The sequence below is a fragment of the Lytechinus variegatus genome, chromosome 9 (assembly GCF_018143015.1).
Source record: "Lytechinus variegatus isolate NC3 chromosome 9, Lvar_3.0, whole genome shotgun sequence".
Taxonomy (NCBI): domain Eukaryota; kingdom Metazoa; phylum Echinodermata; class Echinoidea; order Temnopleuroida; family Toxopneustidae; genus Lytechinus; species Lytechinus variegatus.
Window position 1 is genome coordinate 1,779,454 of NC_054748.1, and position 19,431 is coordinate 1,798,884.

Genomic DNA, 19,431 nt, shown 5'->3' on the forward strand with positions numbered 1-19,431 from the left:
ATAGAATAACAAACCATTTTTTAAGGAGAACACAAAGACAAGTGGTAAAAAAAGTGAAACAAGAAAAATGAATAAGGACAGGAAAAAAAGGGCGAGTACAGTGGTTCGAATCCGAGCCATGTCGTCATATCCTTCAGCAAGAATTTGATTCAAATTGTGCTGAAGGAAGGTAAATGGGTACCTGGCAGGAATTCATTGCTTGAATCGCAGTGCTCGTAACAGCTGCTGTGTTAAGGCAAGGTTATGTATTGCGCGTAACTATATACATAACGCTTAGAGACTTCTGATGAAGTAAGTGACCAGCGAATGTTAATGTTATTTTCGTTATTATTTCTGTTTTTATATTAATATTATCATCATGATCATTGTAATTATTATTGTTATTATAATTATTATCATCATCATCATTACGCGAAACAGAGAAAAAGACGCGGAAAACAAATAAAATTATAGAGGGGGATAGGGAAAGTAAGAAAGAGAAAGTAGGAAAGGAAAGAGCGAGATGAAGTAGATGTAGATGAACAGAAAAAAATGAAAGAAAAAGGGGGGAAACGAGAGAAAATAAGTGAGTGGGAAAGCAGAGAGAAGAGAATAAACGATAAAATAGCAGGAATTTAGTCGAGACCGGCCAAATTTCGGAGCTGTTGTGGCCACCACATTCTTTGAAATATCAATGATGAACAATTGAAATCATATTACGAAGAGACTGCACCGTTTTTATCGCTAAAGTATTAAGTGAATTATTCCGAGAATTAAGTATCATCATTCATGAATTACAAAATATAGGTGTTTTTTTTATTGTAATTAATATATTTGCTGTATTGTGTCCATAATTTCCTAATACATGTATATTGCAAAACAATTCACGTACAGTATGTTTAATTGGTTAATTTGACACAAGGTAAACGCTTGTTAAGTGTTATTGTCAATCAAGATTTTAATCGCAAAAGTGAAACGCGTATAAATACGTCTAGGCAATGGTCACAACGATAGGCATTATGAGCATACATGTAGCAACAACAGTAATAATACGAATGAAATAATATTAATAGTAATAATTACATTATTAACAATAGACATACTACCATGTAGCAACACCTATCTAAACACAAAATAACAACGCTATTCAAATTCACGATCAATTAATCATCATCAGCACTAGGTCGATGTAACAATACAATGAAAATTCACCCCCACATCAAGTATATGTTGAACACTGCGGTGAACAATTCATGCCATAAGGGTTTACTAGTTGGGGGTTTCCCTCCTTTTTATCTGTATTTGCAAACAAGTTGGAAATAAATTTTAAGTTGCCCCACATGATCACTGCCATGAATAGGATAACTGGGTAGGTCGAACTTGGTATGGACGGGGATGTTTTCTTGTATTCAAGTTTTTGAATGATTTGAAAAGAAACCCCAGGTGAAGGAATTACAACTTCATATCGAAATATATCTATACCACACAAAAATGATGATCTATGAACGAATCTGTGGACTCTTTCTTCCTCGCGGGCGAATTATAAAAAACAAGACTTGAAGGTCATTTCTTTTTTAAAAATACCTACTTTCTAACTACTTTCTTAATATGCTAGAAACTCGTCTGAATGATCATGCATATCTTCACAGAGCGAAACGTAGCCCAAATATAACAAAATTACTGGGATCTGAAGAATAGAAATAAAATAACATGGTTAGCATGGTTAGGGGCTACTTTTAGTGTCTTTTCCCAGATATTATCAACAAGATCTAATATTTTTATTTCCTGCACGGGGCAGAGTTCAACCTAATGCTTAAATCATAGTTGCTTAAGGGGAGGGGGGCAGTCTTCGAATAAAGGCAAAAAATAATTAACATCTCCGGTTATAAATCCTACCTTAAATGCTCCACTGTACATGTTGTATGCTATTATGGAAAACAGATAATGGAGGCCCCTGGGATTTATATAATGATGCACTGACGTAATAAATGTGCTTAGAACCCATCGATTGCCGTCGCTACAATGTTGTTAAACAGTTCCGTCGTGCATTGTTGTGACTACAATTAAAAACGAGTTGGGGATGTAGGATACTACCCCCCCCCCTTCCCGTACAGTAAACATAAGAAACATACCCTATGAACACAATTTGACATGACTTTGTGGGGCTTCCCATAGTTTTAGCAGAGTTAGAACTTAGTCTAAATTAAACCCGACTTCAGAATACGGGCCACAGAGTGTAACACAAAGTGTATTTAGACCAAATAGATAGTAGACCAAAGAGGTTTGGTCTGTGTCTAAGGAGAAGACCAACTGCACGTAGACCAAGTAACTTTGAATCATGATTTCATCGCCATCACATGGTTTTCGCGATTTAAGTTTATTTCTTAAATTGGATACTCTATGCTAAAAAATATGTTTTGAACAGATAGATAAAAGTCAGACAAGGAAAACGCCGATAATTTGATCAAAAAAACGGAATAACAAAGTTACAATTAAAATACACTGTATTTGCACTATTTTGGTGAAACAGTTTTGTGTATGTCTTCATGAATATGGATGGGCAAGTTTAAAAGGTTATATCTCTACTTGTTCTTTTGTATTGTTTATACTATATTACGTTTATTGATTTTTTTTCATCCTCTAATAGAAACAAAATGTGGATAAGAAACTTATTTGAGTGATGCCTTAGTTTTTTCTGCAACTTATTTTGTCATAAAAAGACAAGTCATAATTTATAGTAATTATGATTCAACGTAATAAATTCAACAACATTATGTGGAGACATGACATCTTCAGCCTACCCAATAAATATTTATGATAACGGTTTTCACAATTTTTTTTTCGATTCAATGACTTTTTTTTAATTATAAGATTTTGATTAAATTTTCAGACAATAAGGACCAATTTGACTGAACTATATATATATATATATATATATATATATATGTAGTATTGAACAATGCTGATTCGACATGTTCAGGGGGGAAATCGTTGTTCCACGTGACAGTGATGAGAAAATCAAAATATTTCAGATTAAATAAAATAAAATTCAAAGGAAATAATTCAAAGGAAATAGTGAGTGGATTACGTCATCAGTCTCCTCACTTGCATACCGACCAGTGTGTGCATATAATTTTTTTTTGTGAAATAAGGCTAACCTTTACAATGCCATAACTTTCTTATTTTACATCTGATTTTAATTAAATACTTATTGTTATGCATGTTGGATGTTTGTATTTTTATTACAAATTAACTTTCATTAAGGTGGACATTTCCGGTAGGCATAGCAATGGAAATGATTCATGTGTGTGTCGCCCCCCCCCCCCTTCAAGCAAATATATATATATGCCAAAAAAATATACATACAGGCGTATTGAGATGTTTTCATAATTATATTGACCAAAATATGGAATACTTTTAATCAACTTCCCTCTTTACCACAGCCCGTGGGAAAATGCTATTGCCCATTGTTCTGTTTTCAAAGTCAAATATATCATTCCCATTGTTGAAATGAATTTTTCTACTTGGTTTTTGTCATTGCACTGGAAATGGACCAAGTAAACAAAGAAGTTAACAAGCTCAAAATCATTCATGTCATAATCCCACCAATAAAACCGACAATTCAACAATCGATGGAAGCTTTACAATATACTTTCCAATCACACAGAATGAAGACAAATATTGTATCTATCTTCCCCAAGGCCGTTAGGGGTCATTCTCAGAAAAATGAACCAATTGATGGGGGAAAAAATCGTAAAAATGAAGTCTACAGAATGGGTTGAAAGATGCATATTGTGAAAGTACCATGTATGAGAAAGTGGCAACAGAAAAGGGGCAAGTCGCAGTTGTGTCAATTTGAAGTACTGACCGGATTAATTCAAGCACTGTATATCATCGTTACGGAGGTTAATCGTTAGCATTGCCCACTTATGTTACTCGATTAAATCACTATTGAAATGATTGAAATTGAAATGCACACAATTTAGTTTTAGCGTGGTATCAACAATTTCATTTTCTGAAGCAAAAATCTTTGCAAGATGGAAAAGCTATTTAATATTGTTTTCAGAAGCAGGACTTTACCAAATAACATATAACAAAACGTACCATAAAAATCATTACACATCTTCGTTCAGTTTAATGTTCATAATTTGAATGAGGCAACCTTAAAATAACTTTCATCCATAACCTGAGATCCTTAGCAATGCATGACCAATGCTGGGAATCCAAAGATATTTTACCATTAAATCCTCTCGATAGCATTTAACCTTGTCAATCTTCGTTACGGAAGTTAAAATCAAGTTACAAATTGCAATACTTATTTTGTTAGCTTGGGAACATCTATATCAATGTATTCGTCTACCTTTTTTTTCTCATTTATTAAAGATTAATGTGAAACGCATTGCTTAATTCCCACCCCCCCCAAAAAAAAAATAATAATAAAAAATGTTAAAAACAGAACAGGAAGCGCACAACTGTCATTTTTGTTGTCGTTCTTGTTCAAAGTTGGAATGAGAAAACCGAATAACCAGGCCACAGAAGTGCAGTTCATCTTAAAGGTTTCTGGCAATAAACAAAATATAACAATCGCATTCCCGTTATCAGGATGAGTTCTCTGGGTTACGAGGAATCCCGCCGCTTGCCAATAGCCAAAAAAGATAGAGAGAAAAAAAGAAGAGAATTAAAAAAGGACATGGGGAAATGAATAATAATAAAGTGAGGTATATGAACCAAGAGGCTAAAAATTCACAAATACATAAATTATTAATGAAATCTATATGATCTAATTGCGATTTGTTTTAATTATTTTGTTTCTTTGAGATACGCAATTACGCATCCTGTTCGTGATTAAAAAAATATGAATAGCCAAAATGTTTGATTATCGAAATACGTATAATAAATTCCAACAAACCGTGAGTGTTTGAAATACCCCTTTTCATGTTTGTCAGTAGGCCTATATCAATTATTTCAGCGTTTTTCCATGCGCATTAAGGGGTCATCCAGGCTGAAAAATCTGATCTGAACAGATAATAATCAGACAAACAAAATACTGCAAATATGATCAAAATCGAACAAGGAATAACAGCGTTATGCCATATTATTTTAGTGAAATAGTTTGGTCTATGCATATCTTCATGAAAATTAAAAGAGTTGATTGATGGTGTACATACATATAATCCCCACTTGTTCTTTTGCATTCTCTTGCATGAAATTATTTTTTATTCAATTTATATCCTCTTTTTTTGAAAGTGTGCTTAGAATGTCTAGTTTTCATATTGGAATGGCATATTTTCAGCTCGCGCTTCGCACTCGCTGCTTATCATTTTCTTAGCAAGACACCCATCCTTTTTTATGATTATGTCCCATTTTGGGTTATAAACCTAAATAAGCGCGCGTTTTACCCTTGCAATAATTGTTTATTGGATATATATCTTGTTCTCAAATTAAAACGTCCAAAAAATATTGTTCTCAGATCAAAATATAAAATATTTACAATCGCATCAATTAAGATACCCATCATTGTAATTAGTACAAACAGTGTTTAGAATGTCAAGGTTTCAGTCAGAATACGAAAACAAAAATCAGCTAGTACTTTGTACTTGCATTAATACTTTATTCAGGTAACATCCTGATCATTTCTACAAAAAAAATGCTTAGAATGTCAAGTTTTCCTATTAGACTATTTACAAGTTATAGCTCGCGCTTTGCGCTCACATTTTTGATCTGTGAAATAACCATTGCATTGAGTCATTGCAAATAGTTTTCCTTCCTCTTTCCTTGTCCATGAAAGCTTGTTTCTCCTTCTTCCCATTTTCTCCACCGTTTCTACCGACTTCAGCATTAGACAAAGCCATGTCACCTGTTCTGGAACTAGAATTGTACTATCAATCTCAGCAAAGTACAGCAGAGAAGTTTATTAACTTCCGTAACAGTATTGTTACGGAAGTTAATGCACTTTCTATAGCAAAGAAATTTAAAAATTTAAGTTCTAAAGAAGATTCCAATATTCAAAATTTGTAGTATGAATTATTTGAAATTCCCAAAGCATTAAATATCGTATATAATTCTGGGGAAATTATTCTCGCTGGCAATTTTCCCTCTTTACAAAGTGATGTTGAAAATAAGATGTGCAATAATAATTTTACAAGGATGAATAGCTATTATTTCTATGGGTACGTAGGTGGAGGGTACCTTATATAATTTATATCTGTATGATCCGGAGTGATGCAGTACAGTACAAATTTGTAGCATATTCAAGAAAAAATGTTACGGAAGTTAATGCGTTACGGAAGTTAATGTTTTTGTGCTTTGTGGTCCAACGTGGACCTTATTTAGCAGCCCTACCTTTGAAAACTGTATTTTTTATGAAAGGTGTCTCTTATCCTATATAATACTGAATCCTTAACAGAACTGCCAAAGTGCATATTTTCTTAAGGTGCGTTACGGATGTTAAACCTGTTTAGTCATACATTTCATTTTTAAGAATAGCCCTTTATTTTCATGTAATACAGGAAACACATATGATAATTCCCTATCAATTATTTATTAATGAATATCACTCTACTTGCAGACACATTATCATGTAATATCATTCAGTTTAAAAGGGAGAAAAAACTTTTGGCAGTATTCGTTACGGAAGTTAAAATGAATTGAGGACAAAGTTAAAAGTGGAATTAATCACAGAGTGATCATCAAATACTAGGATAAGCCCAGTTTGACAGACGTATACACCATGCTGCCCTCACCAGACATTGATGTAGGTAAGAAATACAGAGTACATATAAAAGAGAATGATAGTAAAATAAAAAACTGACCCGAGACAGTGTATATTCTAACAAAAAGCAAAAATAAAAGGCATGTGTAATAAATTTAGAGCTTTACTAGTCACTGGTCGCATATGGTTTGTGGAGCTAGTCTATTATTGTCATTTTGTTGATAATATTTTTGTAGAAAATGTTCAGGGTTGTGAAGCTAGCGGGCATAAGATAGTCGAGACACGTTTTTTGTGAATTGTAACATTTTTTTTGAGAATGACCCTTAGGAATGATATATGAGAGTTGAATGAGCTGTTACTATGAACCTCTAACGTTAGATATTTAGGTTACAATCGGCCGTCTATAGTTAAACCACAACTTCAGACCATGGTACACTCTAAAAAATGAAGTGCTAATTTCGCACTTAGAGAGCGTGTATAGTGACTACACTTCGGAGTGCTGATTTGTCTAGTTCAAATTGGCTCAATGGTTCTGTAAATTTCAGGGCGTCTACATATTTCTTATAAGCCCTTTTAGATACTAATGATAATTGGATGTCTTTATAGCACTTTATCAATCTACGACTGCTCAAATCGCTTCACAATTATCATTACCCGGTCCATGGATTCATGCCATTTCAAGCAGCTTTTTAGGTGCACATTTGCTTAACCAAACACAATGCCGGTTGTTTCCTACCGGTACCCAATTAGCACCTTGGTGAGGGTGGCAAAGTGTGGATTGATGCCTTGTCAAAGGATGCCAGACCTTGGTGGGATTCGAACACACGACCCTCTGATTACAAGGCGAGAGTCAGAACCACTAAACCACGCCGCTTCCAAGTGGATGTTACACTAAATTAGTAATACATAGGTGGAATACTATTGCAGAAAAGTAAGTGGATAAAATGACAATTAGACATAGTAGACGAACTAGTTTTAGAGGACGTGGGACTAATCCAAGTGAAATGAGACCAAACCAAAAAAAAATACGAAGTGGTTTTACCATGGTTTTACACCACTGGGCAATTAACCAAAGAGACACGTTAATGCTAACCATTGGTGGACAATACGCACATTGATAGACTGGGCAACTTTTATTTCCACATGGTTCATATCAACACAATACTTTGTGGTAAAAAGGGAGATAAATCAGCAGACACAACCGATTAATAAAACCGATACGAAGACAAGAATAAAACATAGATAGGAAAAAGGGGAAGATAAAAATTCCACGTAATACAAATGAGGACAGAAATGTAAAATCGAAAGAACCTTTTAAGTTCTTAAAACAAGATAAGAATTAGGGAAAAAAGAAATTTGATTAAACCTTCAATCAAATACTAATTACGCTTTATTGCGTGAATAATTGAGTAAAAACTGAAACATTTTAGTCTCATTTATGAACAAAATGATAGATAATTCTGGAAAATGAATATCTGAAAATATTCTTAATTCGAATGGCTTCTAACTGCCTTATAATTAAGTTTAAATAAAAAATGAAATTAAACGTACTTGTTTCTTGACAGAATGTTATCCTGGTTAAGATCCCAATGAAAATTGTGAGCAAAAATATTTTCCTAAATTCGGCCATGTTTTCCCCCTCTTTCCTTAGTGTGTACCAGATACAAAATAAATATCTTTGATAAATGTGTCTGACTGGAGGAACTGCACGGATCAGCGCTTGTCAATACGGAACTTACCATTCGGAAAATCGCAGTCATGTGCCAGCTGGCGCCCTACGGGGTTAAGATATTTGCAAAAGAAAGCTAGGTAGGCTTACAATTCAGTTCCCGCAACTGTATTAATCAATTACCACGAGATCACAGTTAGAAAAAAACAATATTTTAACAAGTTTTACATTGTCGATAAATTCAGCATTTGCTCCTTTTTATATGAATATTTGATTTCTTAAAAAAAAATGATAAAATGTGGTACTTTAGATCACAAGTACCGTGTTTACACTAAAACGGCTTTTGCATTGTACTTAGTTCCAACTAAGTTTATTTTAAAGTCAAAATTTTCGACGTGAAACAAACGTCTCCTTCAGGGATACAATAAAGCTCGCAGCAGTGACAAGAACTGAAATAAAAAAAAAATAAATTTTGATATATCAAAATTTATTTATTTTTTATTATGATAATTTGCTAAGACGCAATAAAACCCATTTCGTGACAATATATATATATATATATATATATAATCATCCATTTATCATATTTACCCTACGTTAAGCCATTGTCTTCTACATTGTATTGTTTATCAGGTCTGCTGAAATGTATTCATATTACTTTATTTTTCTGTAAGCCATCTTTGCTCGCTGTTAATACATTTTGCTCTGTTAATAACACATTCACTATAGACAACACAACGATACTTCAGAAGAATTTGCCATGACACATTTCAGGTACTTTTTTCCTTTACTTTTCATTTCTGCTGGATATGATCCTTTGGTATTCCTTGTAATTACCATAAAATTTACCATATTAGTTTTGGTTGTGCTTAAATTTACTATTGTTTACCGTTATGTTCGTTCTACTATTGGTTAGCAAATTAAAACTGAAGTAGGCCTGAGCCAAAAGCTTTACAACATAGTGTATACTTCCTTCTTCCTCGATTATACTCTTCACACTTATATTATAAACCATGATCGGAGCAATTTGTACAAATATTCACGCCTCTCTCGTTATATATACATGTATGTACACACATACACATACACACACACACATACAACACATATTTATGGATTGAGCTTTAAGAACATTTTATTGAAAAAAACTGGGTCATTTTAACCACCTCTTCCGTGAACTTGAACATCCGTAATAAATGCAACTACCAGTATCATCCGCTTACGTTCGATGACTACTCTGAACATACATGTTCATATGGTATTCGATGACAGTCATTGAGTGGATAGGCATCAATTAAAGTTTCCGTCAAGTCTTGGTATCTATGTAGGTCGTAGTAGAAAGGCCGGATTTATTGAATATAAACAGGACAACCATCATGGCCAAGGTCAATGTTCCGCATCGGTTAATCTCCGTCTGGATCTTTACAAGAATAGTATTCAGCCAAGCAGCAAGTATGGTCATTTGATTGATTTGTTTCTTTGTCAACATAAAAAAAAACTATTGCAATATTAAATAAAATCTGATACGAAATGAAAGAAAAAGGAACCTACTGGAAAGCACAGTTTCCTAAAAACAGCTGATTGAAAATCTTCCTTCATTGAAATTATGTTTGTAATTAACAAGTTTAATGAAACACTGAGAGTACCAATGGGGTCAAGATTTTATGCGTTTGTGTCTATACACTGCAAAACTCGATGCAATATAACATATCCCTAATATAGCAAATTATCTAAAATTATAGTGCAAACATTTCTTAAGGGAAATGAATGTTACGTTATATTACCTTTATTTTTTTTGTTTGCGGCTAAGAATATCATTTAACCCTCTGAAAGAAACTAAATTGCATGTTTCTTGCGCATTGCTTCTATACGGGAGTTCTATTTCTGAACCGTAAAAAAATAAACGTTTTAGTTTAGGAGGGGGGTCAAGCCAGTGGAGGGTGAAAGAGTCCGATTAATACACTTAATGAATCACCAACTCTACCTTCTCAGGATTCGTTCATTTTCTTATTTCAGGTATAGCACGGCTACACTATTTCCCTGGTTAGTTAATTAAAATACTGGCCATTCTTAACAAAAAAATACTGATTACCGTTGTGCAGATTTTATTCGTACGCCTACATAACGTATTTTCTACGGCGAATCCTAGAAATAATTGTTATTGCGTCTAAATTGTACGTACAGTATCAATGCAGTTATCAAATTGTGGAATAAGCAAATGGAATTTTAAAGCAACAGAATATTTATCATCACCATTCTCAGAAATTAATTTTTTTTTTTTTTCAAGATTCAAGAAATTTATTTCATTTCCAAAACAAATATAAATCGAATGCAAATACAAATCAAAGTACGAATACAAAATAATTTTTAACTTAGCATAATTATATAACAAACGCTTGTATGAGCGTATATGGAAATGAGGGGATCCACTAAATTAAGCCCGCTATAAGAGAAGAATAAAAATGATGTTTCAAATTACCCTAAAAAGACTAGCAAGACTTAAAACGAGTCGTTATGCAATACGATTTGATTTAGTGAAGTTATTGCAAATGTAGAGCAGATATAACTTATGTAGAATTGTATCAAAGTTTTGAAAGTTGATTCATTTTAAATTCTGGTTCCATATATACCGTCATTTTACAATCCAGCCAGGCCACGGCTGGTCTCCAAAACACGGTTTCGAGATGATCGCCATCCAAGTTTGGATGCTTTTTTTTCAGACGCTCATAACTTTGCGCTTTGAAAAAAACCAGGGCAACTTGAAATCAACATTTCAAAACTCTGTTATAGTTCTAAATATCTGTGTTACATTTATGAATTAATAACTTAATCAAGTCGTATTGCACAATGTCATTGTTTTAGTCAGTCCGGTCCATTTAGGGCAATTTAAAACATAGATTTTTTGAATTGATTGTCAGGGGATAATAATGACAAACAAGAATAATGATACTGGTGTGATTTTCATGACGCGTCTGGCTTTATTTGTGCTGGTATGGAAAGACCTCGACCGACGAGTTACCATTTAAGGATGTACACCTCGACATCACTATTTTATCGATAAATTTAAAGCTTAAGCACTGCAAAAACAACGGTGTTGATTTAACACCAGCCGGGTATCTACATATCAGAAAACACCAAAGAAGTGTTGAAACAACACAATTTAAGAAACGAACCAGCATTGGTTTAGCACTAATTAATGTTAGTCTAACACAAAACCGATGTTTTAACACCTCCCTAGTGTGGACACACAAACACACGCACGCACATATATATATATTTATATCTGGCTGTTTTTTTTCTTAAACCGGCATTCTTGCAGTGACGGTACTTGAATATATTATATTGAGCGAATTAATACGTCTAGTATTGTTTATAATTGAATAAAGTTTAATTCACCGAGTAAAATGCTAAAAATTTCATCTAAATCTGACAACGACTGACGAAATTTTACACTTTGACAATATTATAATGCACGTAATCATGAACATTTAGCAGATGGTGTGATGATGGCACATCCACACATTTTATCATGCCATTTCATGAAATTATAACTTTAATTTTTTAGATGTAAATTATATGTCTCCGTTGGTGTTATTTAATAAGATGTAGAAATAAACAATGAATTCATGAAATTAGTTGTCGATACATTTATTTAGTTCTTGGAGGAAAAATGACCAATCATCGTTTCATGTGATAAAAATTGTAATGTAAAAAAAATGTAATAAAAATCACGCATGAAATTGTTGTCTCAATTATTTTCAAGATGTCGGACTAAAGAATGGAGTTACCCCAAGAGAGGGAAGAGTAGAAGTTCGCATTAATGGAACTTGGGGTACACTCTGTGACAACAGCTTCGACATCAACGACGCCCATGTCATCTGCAGGAGCCTGGGTTTCACTGGGGCACTTGGTACCACGTCACTTTCGGAGTTTGGGCCGAGTTCTTTAAAGGTCCACCCACTAGAGCTGCAGTGTAACGGGGGTGAATCTAACTTGTTGGAATGTCCCATGGGTATCTTAGAGCTCCAGACAGTGGGGTGCGGCTCTAATCTTAATGAGGCTGGTGTTAGATGCTCAGGTACGTTGGAAACACTTGACATTTTGCCAAGACGTTGAAATCATTTTATTCCATGTCATTATGATTATTATAACGATAAAGATGGCATGCTTGTTACTGTTGTTAATAAAGATGGTGGTGATGATGATGATGATGATGATAAGGAGGATAACTATAACTAACTAAAAAATAATTCACATATTAAAACGTGAAATTCATATGACATGCTATTATTTCCGAAGCAAATTTGTTAACCCTTCTGTATAAATGAATGCTAAAGAACTGCTTATTCACATCATACAACGATCACGATAATATTTGACAACCTCGTTTTAACACCTTCCAGTTTAATGTACTGATTTAAACGCAACTTCAAAATTTGTTTCCTAAACTCATACCGAAATAATTACCCAACAGTCCCCTAAAAGTTCCTGTTCAAACATCACCAATCCAACCTCATCTCTTATATCTCCTTTTCCCCTATCTCTGTTCAGTGCATTTACTTCTCTTTTCTCCTCTCTCCCTCTCTCTCTTTAATTTCTATTTGAATACATATGATCAATTATTAATAGAGAAACTTTAAAATACAAGCTCTGATGTTGAATAGTTTTCTCCTTTAACTTCTAGACTTTTCTATGTGAGTCTATAATCTTCATTTGCAAATACTATTACCATAGTTCTATGTATATTTAATTATTGTATTGCACTTTTTCATCATTAATGTGTTTTTTTTATGAGATATATCATAAATAAGTCAACCTGAAACTGTAACTAAAGAAACTATTCCTTGGGCTGACTTAAAGAAAAGTAATTCTTGGTATCATCATCACTCCGAAGAAAAAAAAGGTTTACTCAATATCGGGTAAAAAGACAACATGCATGTTGGTTTGGTACATTTTACGCAGTGTTCCGTTGAAATAGCCCAATATAGAGTAATAAAAATACCCAGCAAATATGCATGTTCCCTTTCTACCCAATATTGCGAAAAAAAAAATATTCAGTGTTTTTAGAGTGCATAGACCTGCAATGTACAAATCAGGAACCGTTTTTTTATTTCATTTGTTTATATATTTTTTTATTTTTATTTTTATTTTGATTTTATTTCTATTTTTTTATTTATTTTTTTATTTATTTATTTATTTATTTTTTATTTTTCATTTATTTATTTATTTATTTTTTATTTTTCATTTATTTATTTATTTATTTTTTATTTTTCATTTATTTATTTATTTATCGATTTTTTTTTTTTTTGGGGGGGGCAAGGAAACATTGGCCGAGTCTTAAACCCCATAGGTCCCATCAGGCATTGTGATGTAAACATGTATATTGGTTCAGGATTGAAGATGATTGCAACTATGGTATATTGTTTTCCAATCAGTATGATCGACCCTCCTTTTTACACCCAGATTGCCAAGACGTCAATCCTAATTGCGAAGAATGGGCCAGTCAAGGGGCTTGCGAATCTTACCCAGGAGAAATATTACCTGTCTGTCAGAATAGTTGCGAGCAGTGTACCCTTCTCAGCATAAATGGTAAGTAGGAGAATGCTGATGCAATACCTGTACTCTTGTAGCTTCCTGACACGACCCGCGTTGCACGATTGCGCATGGGTGTACATATCGGACGAATACCAAAGTTAGGCTTCTTCCCGAAGATAATATATCTTGCCTTAGATGCAAATGTGTGTGTTAGTTAATTTCATATAAAACAATGAACCGTCAATCATAAATTTTCAAATAGTTGTATTCTTTCTTCTTTTTTTATTTTTTTTCTACCAACCAGACGCAGATCACCTCGCACGCGCCTGCGCTGAAGCCCTCATCGTCAGCCACACCTGGGCGCCGTCTTACAAAGAGTTACGATTGACCATATCAATCGCAACTATGGACGGCCAGCAACGTCAACATCTATTACGCATGATCGTTCACAATATTTTCTAGTTATGATGTATGTTCATGCATTCATTGTTTTCTTGAAAATTCACTGCTATTCTCTTTGCATAGAAAGGACATTGTGCAGATGTTTCGTAGAAAAAAAATATTACACTGATCGATTTCCATAGAGTTACGATTGATCGGATTAATCGTAGCTCTTTGTAAGACTGGGCCCTGGATTGAACGTCGTTGTGTGTGCATCCCCCCCCCCCTCCTTCAACCCAGCCAGCAAACAAATTTCTTTCTACATACGATTCAGATGAAGATTATAGACTCAAAGCTTTAAGGCTATGATGTAGATCTTGTACCGGCCTTGCTCGAAGTGTTTAGACCTCAACTATAATATAATCACGAAGTAAAATCTTTTATGTAAACCACTTGTGCTGATGACATCTAAACATCTAAAGGAAAGGAAAGAAAGAAAGAAAGAAAGAAAGAAAGGAAAGAAAGAAAGAAAGAAAGAAAGAAAGAAAGAAAGAAAGAAAGAAAGAAAGAAAGAAAGAAAGAAAGAAAGAAAGAAAGAAAGAGAAGAAAGAAAGAAAGAAAGAAAGAAAGAAAGAAAGAAAGAAAGAAGAAAGAAAGAAAGGAAGAAAGAAAGAAAGAAAGAAAGAAAGAAAAAAAAAAAGGAAAGGAAAGGAAAGGAAAGAAAGAAATAAAGAAATACAGAGAGGGGTGTGAGCGAGATTGGCTGATGGAAATGCACACCTAAAAACACACAATTGAAACCATTTTGAAGAAGGAAATAAGTTATACTAAAAAAAGCATGAACATGTTTTAAATCAATGTCTTTACAGATTCATTACCATTGCTTCCTGAAGAGGAAACGTGTGTAACAGGACATTGCTTTCTTGATTCCAATGATGGTAAGAATTCAAATCAATATTTTTTTTAGTATATCAATAGAAGTATCTTACACGTGGAAAACAAGTTCATCATATCCCTTTTTCGGGGGAAGGGGTGTTACACCCACAAATGTAATAATCGCCCACAAATGTAATAACGCCCACAAATGTAATAATACTTTACCCACAAATGTAGTAATTTCGCCCACAAATGTAATAATGCACTTTACCCACAAATGTAATAATTTTTGATCGCCCACAAATGTAATAATGACTTTACCCACAAATGTAATAAATTTGAAGGGATTTTTTACGAATCCGTTCTAAACTAAAATCCTCATAGGAATGCATTCATATAGCACAAAAGTGCACAGTCTTTCTTGGGGATAAGTCCAAAGTCTTTTTTCCAGACCCGGTTGTTTAAAAAACTAGTATATAAGTCCAAAGTCTTTTTTCCAGACCCAGTTAATTAAAAAATCATAATATCAGTTCAAAGTCTTGTTTCCAGACCCAGTTAAATATAAAAAATATTGTATAAGTCCAAAGTCTTTTTTCCAGACCCGGTTAATCCAAAATTATTATATCAGTCCAAAGTCTTTTTTCCATACCTGGTTGTTTCAAAAATTATTATATAAGTCCAAAGTCTTTTTTCCAGACCCAGTTAATAAAAAAATTACAATATCAGTCCAAAGTCTTTTTTCCAGACCCAGTTAATTAAAAAAATATTATATAAGTCCAAAGTCTTTTTTCCAGACCTGTTTATTTCAAAAATTATAATATAGGTCCAAACTAACATACGAAAATGATATTCTAGTGGAATAAAATTGAGAATCGAGCATAGTCTTTTCTCCAGACCCAGTTATTTAAAACTAGTGGAATCAGGCAAAAAGTAACCCAACCCTCTTATTAATGTTTAATAACATGGAAATATAGCATAGTCTTTCATCCAGACCCAGATCTTTCAAATAACACATGATGAATAATAATAATAAATTAGTAATAATAAAAGAAAGAAAAGCAAACAAAGACCCACGATCCTATTTATGTTGAGTAACATGGAAATATAGCGTGGTCTTTCCTCCAGACCCAGTTATAAAAATCATAAGAAACACAACAACAACCAACAACAAAACAAAGACCCTGTAATCTTATCAAAATTGAATAGCATGGAAATATGGTGTAGTCTTTCTCCAGACCCAATTATTTCAAAATGACAAAAATTATTTTTAAAAAGAACAACAGAATCTGAAACCCAACTATCCTTCAAACTAATAACCTTCAATAAATAAAAGTTTAGAGAGTTTTCTTTATTCCAGACCTTGTCATTTTCAAATATAAGATAAATGAAATCTTCATAACTAAGACTCAATCTTATTCTCGTGCCTGTTCAACATGAATAAGATAATTGTGGGAGTATTTCATCAACATTTATGTCCGACCTTGATGTTGATTGGCTAAGATGCAGTGCTTCCATGGTTAGTGTTGGATCAAATGGGACTTGTCGGATTAAACGTCAGACAACTCCTTTCATGAAATGCTCCCCGGTCTCTAAGTTTTGATGGTTTTTATTAATTATAAATTTCTTTGCCTGGAAGAAAAAGTGAATGTTTAAATACATTATATATTACAGGATCTTAGGCTGGAAGAGGGTTAAATTTTAAATGTTTGTTTTGTTGTTCTGTTTTTTTTTTGATAAGCTGGTCTGGTCAAATTAAGTATGCGTTATCACAAGGGTTTTATAGTTTGGAAGATGTTGGGGTCTAAGTTTTAAGATTAATGTTTCGCTTAATTTGTATTTTTAAGAGAACTGGGTGAGGGGTAAAGACATTACTCTAAACCCAAGCATTTATACTGGGTTTAATTTTGAAGCTGTGATTTTTTTCAATATTTGTTTATCTTTTAAATTACCGGGTCTTGAAGAAAGACTAAGCATAATACTTGTCTTATTCCACAAGAATAAGAATATGACAAAGTCTTATGTTTTTAAGATTGTTTAAATCATTTTTAAATGACTGGGTCTGGAATAAAGGCAACGCACTAAACATGTGCTTTTCTACATACATGGTCTTAATTTGGAGGATTGTTGGTTCTTAGATTCGTTGTTTGGGGTTGGGTTTTAATGATTTTTTTATTCTTGAAATAATTGTGTCTGGAGGAAAGTCGATCTTCGACGATTGGTCTTAGTGTTATTGCACAGTAATCAGATTATTGGGTCTTCGTTTTAGAATATTCGTAAAAACTATTTCATTTTTTTTCAAATAATAAACAAGTCTGGAAGAAGGATGTTTGCTTTACCCATGCATTATTGCAATGTTTTGTTGGGGTCTTAGTATTATTGAAAAAACTGGGTGTGGGGTAAAGACATATTTCTTTACTGGGTGTAACTTTGGAAGATTGGTCTTAGATTTGAAGTTTTGTAAATTCATTTTTTAAATAGCCGGGTCTGAAAAAAGAGTACGTTTTAAAACTCGCCTTATTCCACAAGAATAAGAATATGATAGGGTCTTATGTTAGAAGATTTTTTTGCGTATTTGTTTTAATGATTAGGTCTGGACTAAAGACAACGCTCTAAACTTCTTTTTAAAACATTTCTTAGGTAAAAGGATTGTTTGATCTTAGATTTTGATTTTTTTATTATTACTATTAGCGTAATTTTGAAAAATAAAACTGGGTCGGGCTGAAAGACTACGCTCCATGAATATGTCCATGTTATCCAGCATTAATAAGATTATGGGGTCTTTATACTGTTTTGAAAATGTACATGTAATTCATAATTTTGAATAACTGGGTTTGGAGGAAAGACTATGCTATATTATCATTGAATTCATCATTACCGAGAGTGGAGGATCTTTTTTTTCAATCATTTCTTATTTTGAAATAATCTGGTCTGGATGAATGTCAATAACATCAATAGATTGTGTGGTCTTTTTTAAAAGATTTGATGAATGTTTTAAATGACCCGGAGAAATGTCTTTGCGCTATATGAATGCATTAGTATAGGGTTTAGTTTTTAGTTTTAAGTAACCGGGTCGAGAGAAAAGACTTTGCATTTTTGTGCTACATGAATGCTTCCTATAGGGTTTAGTTTTTAGTTTTAAGTAACCAGGTCAAGATTACGCTTGATTCTTAATTTAGTCTTAGCGCATATATTCACAACTACAGACATTAGTTCCACCAGTCTTCATTAACTGGGTCTGGAAAAAAGACTAAGCTTGATTCTCATTTTTATTCCACTGGAATATCATTATCGTATCTTAGTTTGGACATATATTATAATTTTTGAAATACCCGGGTCTGAAAAAAGACTTTGGACATATCGTATAATTTGTTTAACAACTGGGTCTGGAAAAAAGACTTTGGACTTATGTAATATTTTTTTGAAACAACCGGGTCTGGTAAAAAGACTTTGGACTTATCTCGAACAAAGACTTTGCACTTTGTGCTATATGCACGCATTATTATATATAGGATTTTAGTTTAGAACGGATCCGCCCAAAATCCCATCAAATTAATCACATTTGTGGGTAAAGTCATGATTACATTTGTGGGCGATCAAAAATTATTATATTTGTGGGTAAAGTGCATTATTACATTTGTGGTTAAAGTGTTATTACATCTGTGGGCGCTATTACATTTGTGGGTAAAGTGAAATTACATTTGTGGGCGTTATTACATTTGTGGGTGCAACAAGGGGGGTTGGTAAAACAAATTATGCAAATTTTATTTTTATTTCAAAAGGAGCTAAATCCAAAAACAGTTTTAATTCCCAAAGAAACTGAATCAACGATATATATTCAAAATTGGTTAGTTTTGCTACTTTACCTATAAAATATGTGCAAATTATTGATATGATTGTTGATACAACTTCTAATAATCAGTGCCTTTTTTATGACAATAAGCCAGATTCATTAATTTTTCCGAATATTTTTTTATTTAACTTTTTTTTATCAGATATTAAAATAGCAGCCTCCTTAGAATAGTTAAAAAATATCTTTATGGTAATTTTTTTCATGAATAAACGTCATAGAAGATATGAAATATACTCTGCTAGCAATGCTTATGTGTTTCGTGTTCAATTTCATATATTAAACATGTTTCCATTGACATAATCTGATAATCTACGAATGATTTGTTTTAAAAGAGGCTTAATTCATGAAAAGTATTTTTTTCAAAAATTCTTAAAAACTGCTTTTGATTTATTTATTTTTTTTTTACATTGAGAGCACTACGATGTATAT

General features: G+C 33.0%; 1 protein-coding gene across 1 annotated transcript in view; it reads left to right on the top strand.

Annotated features, from left to right (window-relative positions):
- The first annotated feature begins 9,579 nt into the window (after window positions 1–9,579).
- The window catches only part of LOC121421781 (relaxin receptor 2-like), a 36,102-nt gene continuing 26,250 nt past the window's right edge, over window positions 9,580–19,431 (top strand). Inside the window, exons 1-4 of the mRNA XM_041616581.1 lie at window positions 9,580–9,812; window positions 12,124–12,438; window positions 13,824–13,949; window positions 15,146–15,214. Coding sequence (XP_041472515.1) covers window positions 9,737–9,812; window positions 12,124–12,438; window positions 13,824–13,949; window positions 15,146–15,214 — 586 coding nt within the window. The 5' untranslated portion in view covers window positions 9,580–9,736. The remainder of the gene's footprint in view (window positions 9,813–12,123; window positions 12,439–13,823; window positions 13,950–15,145; window positions 15,215–19,431) is intronic.